Source organism: Perognathus longimembris, chromosome 3 (genome assembly GCF_023159225.1).
Source record: "Perognathus longimembris pacificus isolate PPM17 chromosome 3, ASM2315922v1, whole genome shotgun sequence".
Lineage (NCBI taxonomy): Eukaryota > Metazoa > Chordata > Mammalia > Rodentia > Heteromyidae > Perognathus > Perognathus longimembris.
In genome coordinates this window covers 109,104,364-109,127,924 of record NC_063163.1, presented here as the reverse complement: position 1 = coordinate 109,127,924, position 23,561 = coordinate 109,104,364, and the positions used below count along the sequence as shown (strand labels likewise).

General features: G+C 39.1%; 1 protein-coding gene across 2 annotated transcripts in view; it reads left to right on the top strand.

Annotated features, from left to right (window-relative positions):
• Pdgfd (platelet derived growth factor D) overlaps positions 1-23,561 on the top strand; it is a 172,028-nt gene that overhangs the window by 96,293 nt on the left and 52,174 nt on the right. Inside the window, exons 2-3 of one of the 2 annotated variants that reach the window (XM_048343753.1) lie at positions 9,889-10,075; positions 14,030-14,210. In XM_048343753.1, coding sequence (XP_048199710.1) covers positions 9,889-10,075; positions 14,030-14,210 — 368 coding nt within the window. Of the gene's footprint in view, positions 1-9,870; positions 10,076-14,029; positions 14,211-23,561 lie in introns of both variants that reach the window. The other variant, XM_048343752.1, reaches the window with a different exon arrangement.

The window sequence follows — 23,561 nt, the reverse complement described above, 5'->3', positions numbered from 1 at the left end:
CTCTGAGCTACATCCCAGCTCAACTTGTTTCCTTGATAATAACTATTCTACCTTGGAACCTTGTTGCAGTATTGATTTGCATTTCCTTCATGGTATATGGTAACTATTTAATTCTTTGAGCTCTTCGTATTTTTTGGATATTCTTTATTTGGCAAATTGTTAACATAGAGTTTCTCCCATCATATGTGTCATTGTTCTGTTAATTGTTTTTTGATGTGCAGAAGCTTTTTAGTAATGATAGACTACAATTTGTCATTTGTCTTATTTCCTGAGCAATTAGAATTCTATTTAAAAAATAATTGCCTATGACTATATCTTCCAGTGCTTCCCCTAATGTTTTCCTATCATAGTTTCAGGTTTTCAGATCTTACATTAAGATCTTTGAACCATTTTCAATTGATTTTTCTATTGAGAATATTTTCATCTATATTCATCAAAGGAGATAGGCTAGGTTTTTCTTTTTGTTGTTTTCATACTCGGTTTTGTTATCGGGGTAATACTGGCTTCAGAAAATGTTTGGCAGGTTTCCTTCTCTTTCTATTTTTGTGAAGTACTTTGAGGCAGATTTATACTGGTTCTTTATTTAAGATCTCATGGAATTCAGTCACGAATTCACCCAATCGTGGGTTTTTCTTTCTTGGGATATTCTTTATTATTGCTTCATTCTCCATGCTTCTTATAAACCCATGTAAGTGGCTTATATCTTCTTGCTTCAACTTTCTTAGGACAATGGCATCTAGAAATTTATCGAGGATCTTCCAGGTTATCTGAACATAGGTTTTTAAGGTATTCCGTAATGATCTCCTATATTTTATTGGTATTTGTTGTGATATTCCCTTGTCCAGCACCAATTGTATTAATTTGGATTTTTTTTCTCTGTCTTTTGTTCAGTTTGCTAAAGGTTTAGCAATTCTACTTATCTTATTATAGAAAACGTTTTGCTTTAGTAATTCTTTGTATTGTTTTTAATTTCCATGTTATTGAGTTATATCCTACTTTAAAAAATTTATTGTCAAAGTGATGTACAGAGGGTTTATAGTTACATACCTAAGGTAGTGAATACATTTCTTGTCAAACTTGTTACCACCTCCCTCATTTTTCTCCCACCTTTCATCCTCCTCAATTCTCCCCCACCCCAAGTTGTACCATTAGTTTACAACATATTGTCTTGTAAGTATTGCTGTTGCATTAGTTTTCCTTTTTCCCTTTGTGTCACCATTTTGATGTTTCCCTTCCCTTCCCTAATTCAGACAAATGTGTATACAATACCCAGGGTACCAAAATAAAATAGTGACAACAGGGGCTAAACCATAGGGAAGATAAACAAAAGAAAAAAGAAATAATTTCACATGGTAGGTTAAAAATACCAACAATGATAAACCTCTTGTTTCCATATCTTGGAGTTTGTTTTGTTTGGCATCATCTTATGTGATCATACGTACATAGGCCTTGAACTATTGTGATCATCTGCTAGGACTATCCTAGACATATACTTAATTACTACCAATGTGAGAAATTATAGAGTCTATATTTCTGTTGGTCTGGCTCACTTCACTTAGTATAATTTTTCCCACAGCCCCATTAATAAGTGGGCTAAAGACTTAAAAGAGAGGGCTGAGACTGTGACTTAGCAGTAGAGTGCTTGCCTCGCATCCACAAAGCCCTGGGTTCAATTCCTCAGCAACACAAAACAGAAAAAGCCAGAAAGGGTACTGTTGCTCAAGAGGTGGAGTGCTGGCCTTGAACGAAAAGAAGCCAAGGACAGGGCTCAGACCCTAAGTCTAAGCGCCAGGAAAAAGACTTGAAGAAATACTTCTCTAAAGAGGAAATGAGAATGGCCAAGAGGCACTTGAAGAAGAGCTTAACAGCCCTGGCCCATAAAAGAAATGCAAATCAAAACAACATTGAGATTCTACCTCACCCCAGTAAGAATATCCCTTATCAAGAAAAGAACAGATGCTGGAAGGGATGTGGCCAAAAGGAAACCCTACTACACTTTGGTGGGAGTGTAAACTTGTACAACCACTCTGGAAAGTAGTGTGGAGGTTCCTCAAAGGGATAAACATAGAACTCCCCTATGATCCAGCAACCCCACTTCTGGGCATTTACCCAAAGGATCACAAACAAGGCCATACTAAAGCTACCAGCACAACTATGTTTACTGCAGCATTACTTACCATCACTAAAGTATGGAACCAACACTGATGCCCCTCATAGATGAATGGATCAACGGTATATGTACACAATGGAATTCTATGCTTCTATCAGAAAGAATGACATTGCTCTGTTTGTAAGGAAATGGAAAGACTTGGAAAAAGTATCTCCTACTTTGTTATTTCTTTTTACCTGCTATTTTGGAGTTTGGCTTGCTTTTGTTTTTCTAGGAGCTTGAGATATATCATTAGGCTATTTATTTGTGATACTTCTGCTTTCTTGGTGTAAGGCAGCCATGGCTCTCAACTTTCGTCTTAGCACTGCCTTTGCTGTATCCTAGAGGTTCTTCTAAAATGTGTTTTCATTTTCTATTAATTCTAGGAATCATTCAACACTGAATTGTTCATTCTCCATGTGTTTGAATATGTTCTGTATTTTCTTTTGTTAGTTATTTATTACTTCTTGTGTTGTGGTCTGATGGAGTACAGGAGATGATTTCAATAGTTTTGTATTTGCGAACGCTTGCTTTATGTCCTAAAATATCACCTATAGTGGAGAAAGTTTCATGGACTTCTGAAAAGAATATATATTGTTCAGCTCTTGGATGAAACATTCTCTAGATGTTGGTTAAATTCATTTGGTCTATAGTGTTAATCTGGAAGTTTCCTTTATTATTTTCTGGGTCTGGATGAAGTGAGGTATTGAAATTTCATGCCATTATTGTAATGAGGTCTCTCTGTGCTTGTAAGCCCAGTAGTGTTCAGTTAATGAAATTGGATGTGCCAATATTTGTTATACTTATATTAACTGCTCTTTTCTGTTAACACACTGTTATCTTTAATATAAAGTAACCTTGTCTCTTTTTTACTAAGCTTGATTAAAGTATGTTTTATCAAACCTGGATGTAGCTTCTTGGGCCTGCTTTTGGGGTCCATATGCCTAGAAAATATTTCCCATTCTTTCATCCTCAGCCAATGTTCACTGACTTTGTTAGTGAATTTTCCTTTTTATTTATTTATTTTTTTTGGCCAGTCCTGGGCTTGAACTCTGGGCCCGAGCATTGTCCCTGGGAGTGCTCTACCTCCTCTACCTCCTGAGCCATAGCTCCACTTCCAGATTTTTGGTGATTAATTGGTCTCACTGACTTCCTGTCTAGGTTGGCTTGAACCACAATCCTCAGAGCTCAGCCTTCCTAGTAGATAGCATTACAGGTGAGAATCACCAACACCTTGATGAATTGCATTATTAATAAGGAACAACTGGTCAGGTATTGCTTTTTAATCTAGCTGCCATTTTCTGTCTTTTGATTAGAGAATTGAGAACATTAAAATTCAATGTTAATATTGAAAGATGTGTTGAAAAATTATATAGTATTTCCTGTCATTTTGATGGGTTCCTTGTTTATTTCTTTTCAAATCCTTATTTATTAATCTCATCTGGTGGGTTTTTTCCCCTGAATTCTTGGTTGCATTTCTCTTCCTCATCTGTGTGTGTAGGATTCTTTTAACAGTCTTCTGTTGTATTGATTTGATGGTCATGAAGTTCTTTAGTGTCTGTTTATCATAGAATATTTTTGTTTCTCTTTTAATTAGGCAGAATAACTTTACTGGACAAGTATTTTCTTTCATGGCTTGCAATGTATATTCTTGCACCACAGCTTTTTAAAGTGTGGTAGGGCCTTGCCATGGTAGAACTGGGTAGATTACTGGGTAAATTATTGAATACAGATAGCTCATATAAGAGACAGTTCCTAATTAATATCTAAAGCAGCTAGCATGCTACCAGGATCATTTCGATGGAATGCTCTCCAAAATAATTCTTTAATGTTCATACTGAATTTGTGTTTGCACAAATGTCATGCCTACTGGCTACAGTGGAATTGAATTTCTTAGAAATAAATATCTGGGGCATTTTACAACTTTGTTTTTGATTAAATTGTCTTTCGTTATTTTACTTTCTTCTTTCTGCTTTTCAGTTTCAAAAAAAAAAAAACTCTGAGTAAATATTGTTTGCCATAACCATCCACCCGTGTTGTATTTAACAGATTATTTCTGAGTGTCTCAAAATGCCTAGACTGGTAAAACACTGAGGTTACACAAACAAGACATAGACTTTTCTCTCAGGAATTTAATATTCTGCACTATCATTTCTTCTTCTACTTTCCTATTAAAGTTTTCAGGAAATTTCTTTTTTATCTCTTGCACATAACTATCCTCAGAAAAAAGTGTTTAATTAATAAAAAAGAAGCAAATTATAAAATGCATTACTTCTAAATTCAGAGACTTACTTTAATTACTCCATAACATGTCCAACACAAATTCTTATGCCAAGTGGATAATTATGTGAAGTAATTTTCCAATTGGTGAGAAATATTTTCCTAAACAATGTTTGACCACTTTACTAAAATTATCTTTTCATATTTCTCCTGTAGATAACAGCATACAAGCCTTCATTGTATCATTTCTCTAGATAAGCTTCTCAAACCATTGTTCACTGTGAAAATTCTAGACTTCAGATTCTATTATTCCATGGTTGTTTCATTTTGCCTGTTACTCATGGTCAAATCACTGGCAGTCATTTAAAAGAATACTGTCATATCATCTTGTACCTGGAAAAGCCAGTACCTTTCACAGATCCCTAAAATCTGAGGTTAGGAAATGGAGACCAGGAAGATGGCATGGCGTATCTAATGTGTTTTTCTGTAATAATGGGCAAAGTTAAAAGGATGAGGAAAAAAGGAGTGATGAATTCAAGACTTGGCCTTTACATGTACTCTACCAGCCTTTTATTCTTTTGATTAGCAGCAAATCATTTTAATTTCTCTTTGCTGGGTTTCTTTACCTGTTCATAAAATCCTTACCTGTCACACAAAAATTAATGCTTTTAAAAATCAAAAGGAAAGGGGGAGGGGGGGAGGGAGGGGGGAATGAGGGACGAGGTAACAAACAGTACAAGAAATGTATCCAATGCCTAATGTATGAAACTGTAACCTCTCTGTAATGCAGTTTGATAAATATATATATATATATATATATATATATATAATCAAAAGGAAACCCATGTTATTTACTTCCCATTCTATGGTGGGCTTGTAGAATGGGTATGTATAACTTGCACTTCATCTTGCATAATTGAGCTTACCTGTGATAGGTTAGTGGCAGAACTTGGAAATCATAGTTGACTTATCATTTAGCTACATCTTGTGGTACATTTAGTGGATCAGGAAACAGCCATTTACAAATGAAATGTAGTCATAATCTCTTTGCAAGTGGGGAAAATTCTGACTTCATGGCTGCTCCTTGCTTTTGGCTTCTGGAGGAAGGATATTTGAGACTTCATTTCGCTTGTTTCTGGATAGGTTGTGGAGACACTGTGAAAAGTGGGTGCATCTATCCTGCTGCACTGAGTTTCTGTGAGATGACAGGCCTGCAACCTGTGTAATTTCCCTGTGAAGCATTGATCACATGATTTTCATCCTTCCTAGAACAGACCAGTGTTTACCCTTTACATTTTGTGATGGTGTTATAGACACTATTACGTTCTACCACAAAAAAAATAAAGTACTGCCATTATTAATATTTCATCTTCCCATCAGCATTATTTTGTGTGTGATGGAATGCTAATTATATTGGGATCAATGATAATTATATTGGGATCAATAACTTCTCCATGAGTGAAGACAGTTAAACTAAGGAGTGAGACCTATCTGTATAATGCCACAGGCACAGAGATGATCAGCCCCTTGCCCTAGGCCATTGTGCACTAGCAATGATACCCTAGAGTTGGTTCCAAAGTCAAAAACGGGAAAGTCAGTCCCAAGGCAGGTCACCAGGCAAGGGGGTAAGATAGAAAACCAGATATGAGGAGCAGAGTCAAAGCAAGGAGGTGGCAGAACCAGTGGAGATGAGGATAAGAGACAAGATAGGAGAAAGTATACGTGGCTAGCGCTTCTAAGATTTTGGCTGCATCAGAGTTGCTCGGACAGTCTGTTAATACAGGTGGCATTGGACATGGAAATTCGCATTTTGATCAGGCTCCTGGCCATGCCAATGGTACTGTCACTGTGGGAAGCATTGGGCCCAATTTCAGAGACGAGTCAGTGACTGACTCTTAAAAGCTTCTGGATTATTTTATCAAGTGAACTGAAGTTTTTAAAGCATTGGGAGCAGAATAGATAAATATATTTTCGCTTCTTTTGACATTAGTCATTTAAAGTCAAATGCCTAGCTGATAGTTTCTGAGGTTCAGCACCTCCTTCTGTAATGAGATGCAAAATAAAATGTTAATATCTTGCTATATAAACATGCATAGAAACTATTCTCTTTCAATGAGAACTGATTTATTGCATCGTTTGGTAGCCCTCAGCCAATTCAGAGATCTGGTTAAGTTGTGTGCTCTGAAAGTAGACTGCCTAGAGTGAGACCTTGGCTCTACTGTGACTTTGTACCATGAGCCACAAGCGTCTCAAGCTCCCAGAATTTCATTTGTAGGGAAGATACTGGTAACTGAATATAGTTGTTGCAAGAGTTAAGTGACATAGTGCCTTTAAGACACTTTTTCAGTGTCTGGCACATAATCATTGTTCCACAAACGTTAGCTATTATTAGAACACTAAAGTAAATGCTTTTATTCAGGAATGTGACTTCGTATATAATACTCTGGAATTTGTCTCAGGTTTAACCTGATAGGATATAGCTCTATATAACTCTTCTGCTAAGAGTAGCCCTGCATTGGCATGAAGTTATAAATTATAAGTAAACAATGTAATCTAAAAGTTAGAGCGTATACACATATACATAGTTAAATAAACATACTGTTTTATACATACTTACAAAATGTTTGTTATATGTGTGCAAGTATATGTACAGATAGACATTACCCATTTCAGAGACGTTTTGTTTCCAGTCACATCAAGTGCAGACACTTCTTCCTGGCTTCGGGTGTTTTCAATTTCCCTTTAAATCCTGTAACCCTCTTTTTGGGTCACCCTACCAAGCCAAAAGAGGCATGTAGTGTACTTACTTAAGTGATAAAAATGAAAATCTGAGATTTGTGTGGCATGATGGGAAAAATAGGGCAAGCATCTGTGGTACAGTCCTGCTCTCTGTGCATTCTGAGCAAGCGCCAGCTTTGGGTCAAGCCATCTCCTGAGAACCGTGTCCCTAGAGATACCGAGCGTCTTCAGTCCAGCACGGTTAGAGTCTACACTTAGTATAAATGTTGCCTGATTGATAGTTCACATTAATCAACCTAGTAAACAGCCCTCAGACCCTTTTCCTAAGACCCTCTTATGACAAAATGAGCTGACAAATAGCTTTCAGTGCTGCATTTTTTAAGGTCAAGGGAGAGGTGTAAGAGGTCAAATGGCAAACAATATTTTCCAGTTCCTGTGAAGTTGTCTGGTTTCTGAGCTTGGTGGAGGGTGATGTTACGACAGAGCCAATGCTGTCATCCTGAGATGGGGAGGAGGGACATCAGCTCATCGGTTTACCACCCCTCTCTCCCTGTTTTCTGCCTGGCATTCTCCTATACCAAGTCTTACTGATCAAACTGCAACACATTAAACAGTGAGTTCAGAAAAAGAATCTTACATTTCCTTATCCACATCAACATGGAAATGGCTCTGTATTGCATGTCAGTTCCTGTCCAACCTCCCTCTCTCATTTTAGAAGCCTTAAGAGCCACCCTTTGCAGCCCTACCCCACAATGCTTTCCACCCACCAGTTTAGCCTCCCTGCCAGGCTCACTGAATTATAGGTCTCTCAGTAAATTCTTCATGGGAGCACACAAATAGACTGTGGCTGGAGGTCTGTTTATGGTGGAGACTTAAAAAGCCAACATGTGAAATGCAAAGAACTTCAAATACAGGAGCTAGGAAAAGAGAATCTTTTGTATCTATCTTAAACTGCCCACAGTTAGGTTGGATAGGTTAAGGACACTGCCCTCATTTTAGACATTAGTTGCAAGTCACCTGCACTTTGGATCAGCTGACTAAAAATCACATTCAAAAGTTTCCTAAACATTTCAGGTTTGATCATTTGCTGGAGCAACTGACAGGACAAAAGAAAGCACTATCCTTATCAATAGAGCTTTATTATAAAAGAGAAATCAGACACAGGGAGTAATGCCTACAGGGTTTCATGTGTGAAACCTCTGTGTCCTCAGGATATATCACCTTCTTGGTACATCATTGTCTATGTCAAACCAGGTAGTTTTTCTAAGCCTTATGTCCAGAGTTTTTATTGGGTGCTCCTGTGTAGGTGTAATTGATTGAAATATTGGCAACAAAATGGTCTCAATATTCACTCCCACTCACCTCCTTAGTTTGGCAGATCAGGGTGATTTCACATGGCTGGAAGCCCTAACTCTGGCATGAACAGCCTCCAGGCTGGAACTATCTAGGGGCACAGAGTAAACCACCTCATTAGCATAAACTGAGGTGCAATCCCAAGGAATCTACAATGATAACAGATACTCCTACCAATTGAAAACTCTCAGTGGCATGGAGCATCTTTCCAAGAACTCAAGACAAAGATCTATTAACTTCTTTATTATACAACAGCCAGACAATGCAAAAGAAATGGGCCTGTTTAAAGGGAAAAAATATCATTTTTGTGGTAAAGAAACTAGCTGGAAAAATGCCATTTGAGTATCATACAGATGGCCATTGAACACTAGTCATCTTTTCATTTGCTTTCCAATCATTCATTCATTTAACATTATTGATTACCTTCAGGGCTAGTCACTAGAAATATAGTTTTACACATGCAGAGTAATAAATTGCTTTCTTTATTAATATTACACAGAAAAGTGGTCGCCCTATTTGAAATTCTTTGCTGATTTTAATTCCCATCCAATATACCTGAAGTCTAAAATAACTATTGATTTTGCTTGTTAAAAGTGATTGGGGGGGGGGCTGGGGATATGGCCTAGTGGCAAGAGTGCCTGCCTCGGATACACGAGGCCCTAGGTTCGATTCCCCAGCACCACATATACAGAAAACCGCCAGAAGCGGTGCTGTGGCTCAAGCGGCAGAGTGCTAGCCTTGAGCGAGAAGAAGCCAGGGACAGTGCTCAGGCCCTGAGTCCAAGGCCCAGGACTGGCAAAAAAAAAAAAAAAAAAAAAAGTGATTGAGGGGGCTGGGGTTATGGCTCAGTAGACCACATACCTATCATGAATGAAGCTCTGGGGTCCATCCCAGCTCTACAAAAGAAAAAATAGCTGGGCACTGGTGACTCATGTCTGTAATTCTAGCTACTTAGGAGGCTGAGATCTGAGGATCACAGTTCAAAGCCAGCCTGGGCAGGAAAGTCCGTGAGACTCTTATCTCCAATTAACCACCAGAAAACTGGAAGTGACACTGTGGTTCAAGTGGTAGAGCGCTAGCCTTGTGCAAAAGAGCTCAGCCACAGCACTCAGGCCCAGACTTCAAGTCCCATGATTGGGAAAAAGAAAAATAATAACAACATAAAATGTTCCAAAGCAGCAAATAGCATGCATCAAAAGTTGGCAAGCAGGCCAGCCTGAATTTTTTGAGGAAGTGATGAAAACAAGTATGAACTGTTTGTTAACACGAAGGCTACCATTTGCTCTTAAATTGGTAAACGAAAGTCAAGAAAAGTCCTCTGTGATGTGATGTGTTATAAATTGTTCTTTTTTTTGCTTTCCTGTAATTGGAGCAACATACTAATTTCTACAAGTTGTGACTACTAACAGAGGGCAATCACCTCACAGACTTGTACCGAAGAGATGAAACCATCGAGGTAACGGGCAACGGCCACGTGCAGAGTCCTCGGTTCCCCAGCAGCTACCCCAGGAATCTGCTTCTGACCTGGCGGCTCCACTCCCAGGAGAAAACCAGGATACAGCTCGCTTTTGACCATCAGTTTGGATTAGAGGAGGCAGAAAATGATATCTGTAGGTAAGTGAGAAAAAAATAATTCCATTCAAGGATATTTGTTCAAAGTTGAAAAAAAGGGGGAGAGGGGGAGATGAACTTCATGCATCCCATCCAATATTCCTTGTAATCCCCTTGGGCCTACCTCATGTGTCCCTTCTTTATCAGAATCCCTTGTGTTCACCCTAGTGGATACATGTCCTGCACTGCGTAAGGCCTGACTCCATAAGCAGGGTGGAATGTGAACCGCTGTGACTGTTCCAAGCAGCCTTTGTGAACAGGGAGACAGATGCAGTATTCCTATCACACTGAGCTGCGCTCCACCCACCCTGACCAAAGCTGGCCATGGACCAAGCGAACCCAGAAACCAACTCAGCTCCAGGGACTGCGTAGCCATCATTCCTTCCTCCGTGCTGGGGATGACTGAGGACCATTTTAGCTTCAAGCCTCAGGAATGCATCCATAGGAAGGAAAGGGAGGCAAGCCCAGAGCGTGTGTGCTGCTTAGGTGTCTATTTCCTGTCATTTCTGGGTCATGATAGAAGATGAAAGCTTGGCCTGGTAATCCCATCCCTTAGCATATTTCTCAGAGAAAAGACCAGGCTGTTGTTTGAATTGTCCAGGCCCAGCATTTTATGTGCCTAATTATCATGCATAAGACTTGGGGAGGATCCCCCCCCTTTTGTACTTTACTGTGTGTGCTTGTTCTGCATTGCCAATGAACTACTGAACTGCTAAATCCTTCCAGCAGGTTTATTTTCCTTTGAATAATAAAAAGTGCCTCAAATTTGATCGTCCTTTGTTGCATGTGTATTATGCTGACAGTTTTTATTATGTTGCTATTTTTTGGAGAATAACAGCAGTGACTATTACTTTCTAGGACCATAGAGGGTAATGTATGCCAGAGAGCAGAGACAAATAAATGCACGGAGAGCCAGTTAATATTTACAAAGAGAATAAACTAAAGCTGATCTTGCGTCTTTTCAACCTTGAAAGGGAGAACTAATTTTCTGTACCAAAAAAAAAAGAAGAAAGAAAACATAGTTTAAAAGAAAAACACTACTAAAGACTGTTTAAGATGATAACATGGAAGTTACCAGTGGCAATACCTCACATAACACTATGACACCTAACCCACACCTCCCGATTCTCTAACACCTCCTGGGCACCGACCGTACCATTCGATTCAATTCTGACAGCGTCTACTTGGATTATGTTAGCATCTGATCCCCTTAAGAGCTCACCCCCACAAGACTCACCTATATTAACTGTCAATTCCAGGTCCCAAGCATCCCATATTTTTGACCAGCCAACTGTAAATCAGAAGACCCACAATCCCCTCTTTGTCTTCAGTGATTTTTCTGTAACAATGCATGAAACTCAAGGCAACACACTAATTATGATGACTAGTTTATTATAGGGGTTACAATTCTGAATGAGCCCAAAACAGAAGGTCTAAGTAAAGCAAAGTAAATAGGAAGGGCACCTTTCTCACTGGCCAACCAACCTGATGTATCCCCTAACCCAGAACTTCTCTGATCCTCATAGTTAGGGGGGCTTGTGGAGGTTTGGCTATGTAAGCATTATTGATGCAATTATTCAATCTCTAGACCCTTCCCTCTCCCCACAAGTCCAGGAGTGGGGTGGAAGGTCCCAACCCTGTACTTATACCTTGGGCTTTCTAATGACCTGATGCCATTCTGAAGCTCTGCGGGCCCTACCAAGACTCAACCATACCAGCATAAATTGTGTATTGGGAATAGCAAAAGAAGCATGTCCTATCCCATCTTTCAGAAATTCAAATGGACTTAGGGAAAAAAAAAACAAAGACAAAGACCAACTATATTATTTTTTCTTGCTATATTGCAGAATCACAGGAGGGAATACATTATGTTCTGGAATTCTCATGTGTTAAGATAGTATCATTTCTGGGTTCTTCATTAAATGTAATTAGATCCCACATGTTATGGAATGAGGCAGAGGAATAGGAGGAAGAATAGATACCAGTCAGAGACTTGCCTCAAAACTCCCCAAGGAGGAGGTCAGGAGAAGGTAATGGTATGCTCTTTTTTTTTTTTCAGTCATGGGGCTTGAACGCAGGGCCTGAGTATTGTCCCTGAGCTTTTTCCGCCTCAACAAGCACTCTACCATTTGGGGCCACAGCGCCACTTTCAGTTTACTGGTGGTTAATTGGAGATAAAGGGTCTCATAGATTTCCTGCCCTGGCTGGCTTCAAACTACAATCTTCAGATCTCATCCTCCTGAGAAGCTAGGATTAAAGGTGTGAACCACCAATACCCAGCTAAAGCTATTCTTTTTTCTGGTCCTGGGGCTTGAACTCAGATCTTGGGCACTGTCCCTAATCCTCTTTGTGCTTAACACTAGTGCTCTACCACTTGAGCCACAGAGCTTCTTCCTTGTATGTTCTTGACTTTGGACTCAAGAATTAAAATTACATTGATGTGTTTTTTTAAAATAAAAATAAGCTATTGTGTTATTAATAAAGTTTCAAGTATATTCAGCTTCATGCAGTAAATATGATTTACACATATTATGTATAAAATGAAACGTAATTGATTTGCTACCATCTGTTCCAAAGCTTCCCTGATGTTTGCATTGTAATATTTTATTGCTTGAATAATGATTCTTTGTTAGTGCTTTTCACCTTCCAAGCACCACATAAATATAAAGTAATTTACACGGCACCCAAGAGATATCCAGCTGGCAAAATTATATAAGCCTTCTTACTTCATCCATAAGGAAACTGAGGCATAAGACATTAGAGTCACATAAATCACTGTCAAAGAGATTTAGTCACAATGTCTTTATTTCTCACCTACTCCTTAGATTACTCTTCCCAATGCAATAAGGGCACTGGGTAAAAGGACCCAGTCCAAAGTGGTCCCTCTTCCTATTTAGACATGATGTTCCTTATGCTGATTCTTGATGTAATCTTGACAGAAAAGGATAAGATAGATATGAGATTTATGTCACTTCTCATCCAATATGCTCACTGCTCACCCAGAATGCTTGTGACTTTAACATTTAAAGTCATTTAGGGAAAGAAGAGATGAACAGTGAGATACTGATGACCAGAATGGAATGACAGATAGTAGAATGTTCCAAGACCTTAGGAGTCTGAAAACAGAATAAATGATTCCTGAGAGATGTAAATAGCTGTCACTGAAGATGCCTTACTAGATGAAGGGATGATGAGAGGGGGTGGGATGGGCTGGGGAATTTGAATAGTAAATGGCCACACAGAATAAATATGCCTTTGCTGTTTCCCTCATGGCTGGGATTCTGTTTCCTCTGACCGGTGCTGAGTGTAAGTTGATGGTCTTCAGCGTATTCACACCTTGTAGCTACCCCAGACATTTGGAATATTGGTTAGCAGATAGCTTTCCTTAATGGTTATATATTTTCCTTTATGAAAACTGTCTTATTTTATGATATGATCCTTCCAAATACAGTTAGCAAAAAAAGAAAATAAAACAAATCATGTCCATAGACATGTATTCCCTGTAATAAGAATTTTTATCCTGATTATAAAGCTATATAGATATCAATCATGTTTGTCTCAAGAAGCCCTGAGTATGCTATGTTAACTCAAAGTGGGATTTTTTTAAACAAAAACTTTATGAAGTAAATGTTTGGGCATATAACTTGTGCGATATCTAAAATACACAAGACAGATTATAGTCACTAATTTTTCTGTGATAACTTCTTATGCCAGATGCCCAGTCACCCATTTTGATTATTAATGACCTGAGATAAGTCATAACTGAGGGCATATTAAGGGCTTTCTCAGAATAGATGATTGACTATTGAGTTTGGATACCATGACCCTGAAACTTCTCCTAACCTTTCTGTAGTTTTCAGTTGATAAGTCATAAGAAATCATGTTTTATTTTCTCAGCAAAATTCTAAATTTCAGACTTTAATTAAAATATGTTTCTTTGCATCCAACTTATCCCAGGTATGATTTTGTAGAAGTTGAAGATGTATCAGAAACCAGTACAGTCGTTAGAGGCCGGTGGTGTGGACACAAAGAAGTTCCTCCAAGGATCACATCCAGGACAAATCAAATTAAAATAACATTCAAGTCAGATGACTACTTTGTGGCAAAACCTGGATTCAAGATCTATTATTCTTTTGTGGTAAGTAGAAAAACCACCCTATGATTAAAAGCAGACACTGGTTCCGTGAAACAAAGAGATCATTTTCTAGGATTAAATACAGTGGCATGGGGGTAAACAAACTTTATTAATTCTTTTGTTCCTACCCTATGGCCAAAATATTAAAGCCTTTATTTGTAATGAATACCTCTATGGATCTAGTAAGTCAATCTTTGGGCCATGCATCTTGAAAGAGAGAATACTAAATTGAAAAAGGGAAATAATTTATATTGAGGCATTTGCAAAATTACTTTGCTCCAAATTAAGCCAAGTATAGTCCAATAGAAGGTATGTAAGTAAAAAACAGGTTTTCAGAATTGAAGCTAAAAAGGAATAGTGCCTGTTGTGTTTGAAAAAAGTTGCTCATAAATTTCATTCCAGGTAAACATCCTGATGGTTGTAGTTTAAGTAGTGACACAGGTTAGGAACAGATTTCTCTTGTGATTCTAGAGCCCTGTGACTGGCAAGCATCTTCAAGATGGTAAGGACCTTACAGGACGCAGAAACATGCTTCTAGTTTGCTACATCCATTTCTTAGCTTTACTTCTACTTAAACAAGACTCATTCATTCATTTAGTGTCAAGTACCAATGCCAAGATTAAGCACAGAACTGTAAATGGCATAAATCTCTTGTTTTGTTGTGTTTTGTTTAACTTTCTCTTAAGAATTCAATGTAGAATAGGAAAAATCTTGCTTCTTGTTAAAATGTTTTCTTGCATAACAGTGGAGCTATTAAACATTAAGTAGATTCTGCATCGGAGCATTGCAAATGAAAAGAAAATAGTATAGGGTAAAAGTGGTTCCAGTTTTAATTTGAAAATAATCCATCAAGCATGACTGACATTGTTGCAAGCTCATGTGTTGATTCTCAATACTGAAATTGAAGTGTGAACATTTGCTTTTCACATTTCTTTCCCTTTCACTGTGTTCAGTGATGCATCTGTTCTCAATTGTCCATGGACAAAGCAGTCTTGACATCTTAGAACGGTGATGAATGGCTTAGCCAAAGATCCTTTTCCCTAGAAATATCAAACACTGTTGGTAGGAATGTATATGCTTTCTGTGATGCTTTGGTTATGATTAGGTGGGCTGGTCCATAAGTCAATTAGAAGCACTTTAACAATAACACAATGTCTTTAAAGCAAAATATCTCCTTTGGTAGAAGATTTTGGGCATTGGGGGCTATGGTGCAGTCATCGCAGTAAGTCTGTGATTGAACAGCTCCTGTAGTCTGGTTGTAAGCTATTTGGCCTTACCCTCCCCCCACACACACACTCACCTCTACCTGCACATTCCATTGTGCCTTAAAGAAATGCCATATTCATAATAATTTTGTATATTTTCCCTATTGGTCTTGCATTCTGTTCCATCAAAGGACATTACGTCCATACCATCACTGTCACCCTTAGGTTCTGGCATTAACTGTGATCAACTAGGACCAAAGTGCTTTAGTACCTTATTTCATATATATATATATATATATATATATATATATAATATATATGTGTGTGTGTATATATACACACATATGTAACATTGTACATTGTTTATGTATATATAGAGAGAGAGAGAGCGAGAGAGACTGTGGTTTTTGGCAAAATTATGCCTCTTGCTTAATAGTTATAGATTATCATATGTCTTGACCATGGTGTTTGGAAAATTACTTTGTTCATGTCTCTGCCCTATGTGGAGACTTTAGTGAAAGATTTATAAACTCAGCAGACTCGGTCTGAAACTAAAAGTAGGAAAGATAAATTGGCAGAGAGACAAAGGTATTAAAATGGTAAGCCCTGATAGATTATACTTAAATAGTGATTTTGAGAATGCCACTAATTTATGGAGGCCAGATGCAGCTGTTTTCCAACCCCCTTATTTAAAGGAGTGGTGGCTTCTGGGGAAAATTGAGTTGGTGAATAGTTTCCAGAGTGTCAAAGAGCCCTTGGAAAACAGGATTTTGACAAGTTAGGAGAGGTCAAGTTCACCTCCTTTCTTCATTCCCATATCTCTCATTGGACATCTCTGCTCTTCCAACCTGAGTGACCATCAGGTGCACAAGGCTGATGGAGTAGGCATGCAGGACCATACGATTCCACTACACTGGAATTTAGCCTGCAAGCCCATGGTCCTGTGCTTTTGGAAAAGCCCGGTGTATATTTTCAGTTGATTTTTACATCAACAGAATGTGGAAGCCCAGTGGATAATGTTAAGATACTTCATTTGGGTTAGAAAGGATTCTTATACTCCAACCTGTTTTGATGAGCTTGGAATTCAGTCCTCTACCTTCTTCCAGCACCTATCATAGCCTCTTCCCAGAACAAGCAGCATTGGCACATTAAACAGACCTGTACTGTAAAGCATACTTCATATCAGACACAGGTTCACCAGCCATTAATGGTATGACACTGAACGAATCTCTTACCCTTCCACTTTCATAGCGTTACAATTTGCATTGGTGGTAAGTTTTATAAGACAGGAGTACTTAGCATAGTACCTAGGACATGGTTAGACTTCAATAAATAATGGCAATCGTCCTCTTTATGCTGTCAGTAATTATGTATGTATCTTTATCCTCTAGATAAATAATGATAACTTTCTTGAGGGCAGGGTAAGACAGTATCTTGTTCCTTTACATCGTCTACGGAGCCTTACACCTGACTGTTTGTTGAATTGACCCTTTTCTGAGAAAATATGACTATTAAGAATTGTCTCATTTCATTTTCTTGCTCCCCTGCTAAGCCTTCTTTTCTAATTTCACATTATTGAAGAGAAGAGATAGCTTCAGGATGCATAATTAAGCAGAATGTATAATGTTATCAAACACTGGCTAGATGTGATTATCTAAATAAACTAGGTCTTACTATTGCAAATCATGTTTGTTGGGGAATAAAAGAAGGATTGCATAGCTAGAAATAATTTCTTCTTCTTTGCTTTTCTTGAAGACCATATGTTATTGGCCACCTTGGCTAGTGTGCAGAGATTTCATTATGCATTTTGGTTCTGCATTTTACTGGCTATGGCCTCTTCTAGGAGATGAGGACAACACTACCTAACATGAGATAGTTATGAGAATTAAACTAGGTAAATTGTATATACTGTTAAGCCCAGAATATACTGATTACTGAGATATTTACTGCTATTATTGTTATCATTATCATTGGTATGATTGTTAACATATCAAGTGGTAGCTAAGCTAGTGGGTTTCTGAAAATAGCCCAGTTTTTGTTATATGTGTGTATATACACATATGAGTATGCTCTACCCATAATTCAATGCTTCTTCAAGTAAGAATCATTTTATTTTCTATCACAATAAACACAAGAACTTTTACAGAGCAGTATTTAGGTCTACTATATGTATCCACTTACTATGAAATTTTTATAAGATACAAAAATAAACCAACTTATTTGAAAACGATTCAAAAACATCCTTGTTTTGTTAATAAGACCAGGTTTCTTTGGCAAATTGAAGTTTGCTAATACTTAGTATTAAGACTTCCCAATTTTTGTTTAGGAAAAAACTATTTGCTAGACAGATTGCTTAACTATGTCTGCAGAATTAACTTAAAATAGTACAGTTAAGATTTCCATTGAGATTAAACTCACATGTATGGTTTTGCATAAGAATAGCTACTTAAAACAGAAAAAGGAGAAAGTAGAAGAGAAGAGGAAGATGGAGAGAGACAAAAGAGAAAAATGGACATTCTAGGAGTTGAGCATAGTAAGGCTCTTAATTAAAATAATTTTTCAGATTCTAATTCTGCTCAGCTAAAATGTCCCAGTTGCAGGGGTGGGGGACAAAATTATCACCAACAATATAAATGTGGGCAATTCATTCTCATCCTCCCAGCTGAATTCTCAGCAAAGCTATAGCAAATAAGAATTCTTTTACTTTTCTGTGAGATGTGTGAAAACTCCATCCTGATTTTCACATTCACCTGAAAGTTATTGAACATTCTGAGCACTCTCTAGTATTCTGGCCATTTCATCCAGAACTGTATAAAGAACCAAGACTGTCAAAGTGTTCATAGTGATTCCCACTGCAGATTCTCCTGGGTAGCTAGATGCTATACGCGTGGTTTCATAAATGCCCCCTGTCCACCAGACAAGGCATATCCATCACTCCAGAGATACAACACTGAGGAAGACAGGCAGAAGACAGACAGGTCTGCCCTCAGAAACCCTCATGGTAATGCAAAGAAACACAAACATGCAAGAAATGTACAATGTTTGTACAAACATAGATTATGTGAAGCTCAATAATGGCTGACAAAAGAGAGCAAGATGATGAAGAGTGACCAAAACACGTCCCACTGCAGTCTCTAAAAGAAGAAAGATCAGCAGATACAAAAATTGCAACCGAGACCTGAAGGAATCCACTATGCAAGCTGAGGAGAGAAGAGTATATTAAGCAAAAGATGAGAAAATGCTGAGAAACAGGAAAGGGTGTAATGGTGAAAGCTAAAACAGAAGATACCTTCTCGGTATTAACGTTGCTCTTGCCTTGGCATTCAGGCTGAGGAGAGAGAAAAGAAGGGAAGGAAACAGAACAACCATAGCTAGTTCTTAAGAGTGAGGAAGTTTTCTTGCCCTTATCTCAGCCCATTATTTCTTGTTTCTCAATACTTAGGTAAACTAATATAGCTAAAATTAGTCTTGATGCTGTGTGTTTATGTGTGTGTGTGTGTGTATCAAGAAGATACCAAACAATAAGTTGATAGACAACTAGAGGCACAGAGAAAACCCAGCCACACAATACGGCTGCTGGACAAGATGGGGAAATGTAAGCTCCAACATCCCTAAGCAGATGATATGGCAGGCTGCCATATCAACCTTGATGAATACTATTGAAAGCATGATTTCTTACAGTCAGCCTGACTTTATGGCATTTGATAAATAAGGGTGAACAACTATTCTTATTTCACATTTCTTTAGTGGTCTAAAATGTAATCAATTACAAAAGCTATCTTGATGTGATTAGTGCTCTCTTTGGGGAGATTGAGCACATCAGATTTTCCTCAGATTGTTCTTTTTGTGTGTTTTTTTTTTTTTTTTTTTTTTTGGCCAGTCCTGGGGCTTGGACTCAGGGCCTGAGCACTATCCCTGGCTTCTTTTTGCCACTTAAGCCACAGCGCCACTTCTGGCCGTTTTCTGTATATGTGGTGCTGGGGAATCGAACCCAGGGCCTCATGTATACGAGGCAGACACTCTTGCCATTGGGCCATATCCCCAGCCCCAGATTGTTCTTTTTGGAACGCACATATGTGCATATGCACACATATTTGACCTGGCTAGGATCCTAAGCAAATGAGTGAAGGGAGTTGCTCGGGTGAGGAAAAGGCGACAGTGGAAGAGAATGTAGGTAAGAAAGTGTTACAAACATAGGGAGAGACAAAAAGATTAGGTGAGTTGAGTCGAATGACACATGCCTATAATCCCATCAACTCAGGAGGCTGAGGCAGGGGGATCACAAGTTAAAGACAGTCTAGATGAAGGCAACAAGACCCTGTCTCAAAAGAAAAATGAGGGCTGGGAATATGGCCTAGTGGCAAGAGTGCTTGCCTAGTATACATGAAGCCCTGGGTTCGATTCCTCAACACCACATATATAGAAAAGGCCAGAAGAGGCGCTGTGGCTCAAGTGGTAGAGTGCTAGCCTTGAGCAAAAAGAAGCCAGGGACAGCGCTCAGGCCCTGAGTCCAAGTCCCAGGACTGGCCAAAAAACAAAAAAAAAAAACAAAAAAAAGGAAAGAAAAGAAAAATGCAACTTAAAAGGCTGAAGATACAGCCTGAGTGGTGGAATACTTATCTAGCATTTACAAGGCCCTGGGTACAATAATCTGTGCTCACAACAAAAAATATTATGCCAGTGAAATCCCATGATAATATTGCTTGGCTCTGCCTAGCCGTGCATTTGTGTCAGTGTATCGCACAACATGCTTTTTACTTTGCACTGCTGTGTGCCATGAGCCAAGGTAAGCATGTGCACAGAGGAGCAAATGTACATTGTAGAATTTAGGATTTGATAGAGATCCTCATTCTAATCCAGCATAAAACAACAATGATAAAAGAATAATAATAGAATCTAATGCTTTGGATCAGTGCCAGGATGACATTATGAGGCACAATGTAGCTCTACCTTCTGCTGCTGAACTATGGAGGAGGCAAGGGTCCCATAGAGACTGGCAGAGAAAAAATAGAGAATTGAGAGCTGCGACACTGTAGAGATCCAGTCACTATGCCAGCCCTCTTATTTTCCAAGGGAGGCAATGAACTTCAGTTCAGGTAACTTTTTAAAGAGGCCAGTGGTAGCCTGTGGCCTCAGAGCTCATGCATACATGCCATCCCTGACAACTAAAAGCTGCTGCCAGCATCAAAGAAAACTATGACCATGCAGATAGCAGTAGCATTTCAGGAAGCCCCCTTCCATCTCGTCCAGGTGTCTGTGGGTCCATAGGTGGAGAGATCCACACTCACCTATGCATGGCAAAGTCTGTTTGGGCATAGATTTAGTCCTAACATGGCAGTGTTTAGAATAGTACTTTACTATTATAATTAATTTTCCTCATAAACCTCATTTGCTAATCACATGAGCAAATGACTCCTTCATGTGCTGAGTAAATACGTTTCCAGCTTTGAGAGGGATGTGTTTAATGACACCTGGAAAGCCCGCTATCCTGTTTATCTAGTTTAATTATATGGACATGTTACAAGTAAACTTGTGTCCTTGAGAACCAGAAAGGTGTGGTGATGTTAGATGACATAATGTTAGCTGTTACTGCCATATAACCTCTTTGCTATACCTGTGCTTTGAGGAGTATTAATCTTTTGGAAGATGAAGCCAGTGAAAAAGATGGAGATGAAAGCTGTTTAACTGTATTAGAAAATGGCTTGCATGTTTAAGATAGGCCTATGACAAGCTAGTGTTTCAAGTGACCCTCAGTAAAAATTCTCTCTCCCTAATGCTGTTAGCTGAACAACTGTTGTTGACAATTGGTTTCACGTAGTAAGGATTGGCAGGTGGGGGGAGAGAGGTCCACAATTACAAAAGCACAAGGAAGAGAAGTGCCTAACCTCAATAAGAAGGAGGTTTCTGGGCTGAGTCTGGGAAAACGGAGCATTCTACAAAGAGTGTTGCTTAAATAAAGACAAAATGCAAGAATATCCTATGTATTAATTCATCACTGTAGGTTGGGAGTGCTAACTACTCACCATCCTTTTTTTTATTATTATTATCTAACCTGTAGAAGACAGATACAAGAAGCCATAAGAAGGCCTGGAAATATGGCCTCATGGCAAGAGTGCTTGCCTTGTATACGTGAAGCCCTGGGTTCTATTCCTCAGCACCACATATATAGAAAACGGCCAGAGGTGGCGCTATGGCTCAAGTGGCAGAGTGCTAGCCTTCAGCAAAAAGAAGCCAGGGACAGTGTGCAGGCCCTGAGTTCAAGGCCCAGGACTGGCAAAAGAAAAAAGAAAAAGAAGCCAAAAGAACACCAAAGTAATTATTGAGATGGTTGTGGCCCTGCATGCCTCTAATCCCAGCCCTGAGGAGACTGATGTAGGAGGATCATGAGCTCAAGGCCAGCCTGGATTATTTGGCAATGCTAACTCAAACAGGATCATAAGGGGAGAAAAATAGTTTTATCCATGTGGGTCCAAGAAATGCCAAAGCTCAGGACTCCCTCATAAAACTAGATGTGCTACCTCTAATGCAAATTCAGACTGAAGGAGTTGAGGTCACAGACCCGCTGCAAGGATTCGATTACAAATCGCCACACAAGGTCACCGGCAGGCAGAAGAGCTCACAAGGTGGTAGGTGTCAAGCACAACAGTGCTTAGCAGGTGAACCCAGGAGGTGGGTGAGAATTGTGACCCTTCCCACAGTCAGTGCCAGAAGCTGGCAGCCTAAGAAAAACATGCAAAATAGGACAAGGATAGAGGAAGACGGGAGAAATAGACAGGAAGACAGAATGGAGAAATAGCAAAAGGGGAGAAATCCCTAAAGAAGGAGCCCCACATTGTTTGCCTGTGTAGCTCTACCTGTAGGTTGAAGCAGTAATGCAGAAAGAAGAGTTTTCTGAGCAGGAATGGAAACACAGGGATGGGTGCCCAGGTGGTGATTTTCTGTCTAAGTTTTCAAGCCATCGCATTTGGTAACATTCCTTGGCAGCTCAATCCTATCTACTCTGCTTCTGGGAGACCTAGCTGACCTTCTGTGTTCTCTGGAGTAATCACCTGTTTTGACTGGAAGTTAAAGATCCCTTGAACTTTGGAGAGATGCCAGTCAGGAAGCAGAAATCAATCCCGTAGATGGAACTCCTCCAGCTTTGAAAACAACTGTCCTTAATGTTCTCTTTATCAGAATGAACGTGATAGATGAAGGCTGGCCCCTGTTCAGGATTCTTGCTTTCACCTATGAGAAACTGACCTATGGATTCAAAGTGACTTTTTCCTTGTGATTGAAAATTGGACCCAGATTGGCCCCCCCACACACACAATGCATGCGTACATGTATGTCACAAAAAAAGAGACTGAAAGTGATGGAATCACGTGTGTGTGTGTGTGTGTGTGTGTGTGTGTGTGTGTGTGTGTGTGTGTAGAGAAGGGAAACTATATGAATAAATAACCAAGAAATCATTGCTGCTTGACTGGATCATGCTAATTGTCTAATCATGTCCTGATTGGTCTGATCGATCTGCCCCCATATCTCTCTTGCCTTTGTTTCAGTCCATCCGGCACAGGGCTGTCAACTAAAGTCAAAACAGTAATTACATCTTCCAGCTGAAGAAAATGGCGAATGACTCCCATTTTCCTATGGAAAACTCTCCTGATACCTCAGTCTGATATTCAGAACTTCTCATGCTCTGACCCCAGACTAGCATCCTATCTGCTAGCCTCCCTTCTCTCTGTGTATTTTCTTCAGTCCAGCCTTCTTCTCCAAGCCTCACCACCTAAGAACTCCCCACATGCAGTCCCTGGCAGATCCCAAAGATATTTTCTCAAGAATCAAGTCCTCCTCTGCCAGCCAATGTCATATTTACACCAGAAATACTACTGTCCTTAAGACTTCAAATATATAAATGCTCCTCTGTTGAGCATCTAAATTGTTATTCCTTATAATTATTAAGTGTTTTCAAAACAAAACTAATGTTCACATATGCCAGATGCTTTTTAAAATATACAGAAAATGAAAAGGGGGGAAATGACCACCATAATCCCCTTGTTGAATGTTCCCACATATGTCTTCCCACTTCAAGCTGCTGTTCATTTGTGAAGAATCTCCCTGCCTCGTAAAGCTGCTTGAGGATTGCCTATAAACTATATAGCTTTAGTGC